This window comes from Nestor notabilis, unplaced genomic scaffold, assembly GCF_000696875.1.
Source record: "Nestor notabilis isolate BGI_N333 unplaced genomic scaffold, ASM69687v1 scaffold18542, whole genome shotgun sequence".
Lineage (NCBI taxonomy): Eukaryota > Metazoa > Chordata > Aves > Psittaciformes > Psittacidae > Nestor > Nestor notabilis.
The window spans coordinates 545-823 of record NW_009919897.1 but is presented as its reverse complement, the minus strand read 5'-3'; the positions used below and the strand labels follow the sequence as shown (position 1 = coordinate 823).

The 279-nt window shown below is 55.2% G+C and overlaps 1 protein-coding gene across 1 annotated transcript in view; it reads left to right on the top strand.

The window, feature by feature from the left end:
• The window catches only part of RDH8 (retinol dehydrogenase 8 (all-trans)), a gene marked incomplete at both ends in the record, with an annotated part of 1,545 nt that overhangs the window by 729 nt on the left and 537 nt on the right, over positions 1 to 279 (top strand). The window contains 1 exon segment of the mRNA XM_010010449.1: positions 1 to 160. This exon segment is cut by the window's left edge and continues 3 nt beyond it. Coding sequence (XP_010008751.1) covers positions 1 to 160 — 160 coding nt within the window.

Sequence of the window (279 nt, the reverse complement as noted above, 5' to 3'; positions counted from 1 at the left end):
GGTGAACACGGATTTCGAGGTGAAGCTGCTGGAGGAGGTTTCCCGCTCCGAGTTTCCCGGCACGGACGCGACCACGTTGAGTTACTTCAAGGACGTCTATATCCCGGCGTCCCAGCAGATCTTCAGCACGTTGGGGCAGAGCCCTGGAGCTGTGGCCGAGGTGTGGGGCTGATTGGAATCATGGAATGGTTTGGGTTGAAAAGGACCTTAAAGATGATACAGTTTCAACCCCCCTGCCATGGACAGGGACACCTTCCACTAGACCACATTGCTCAAAGA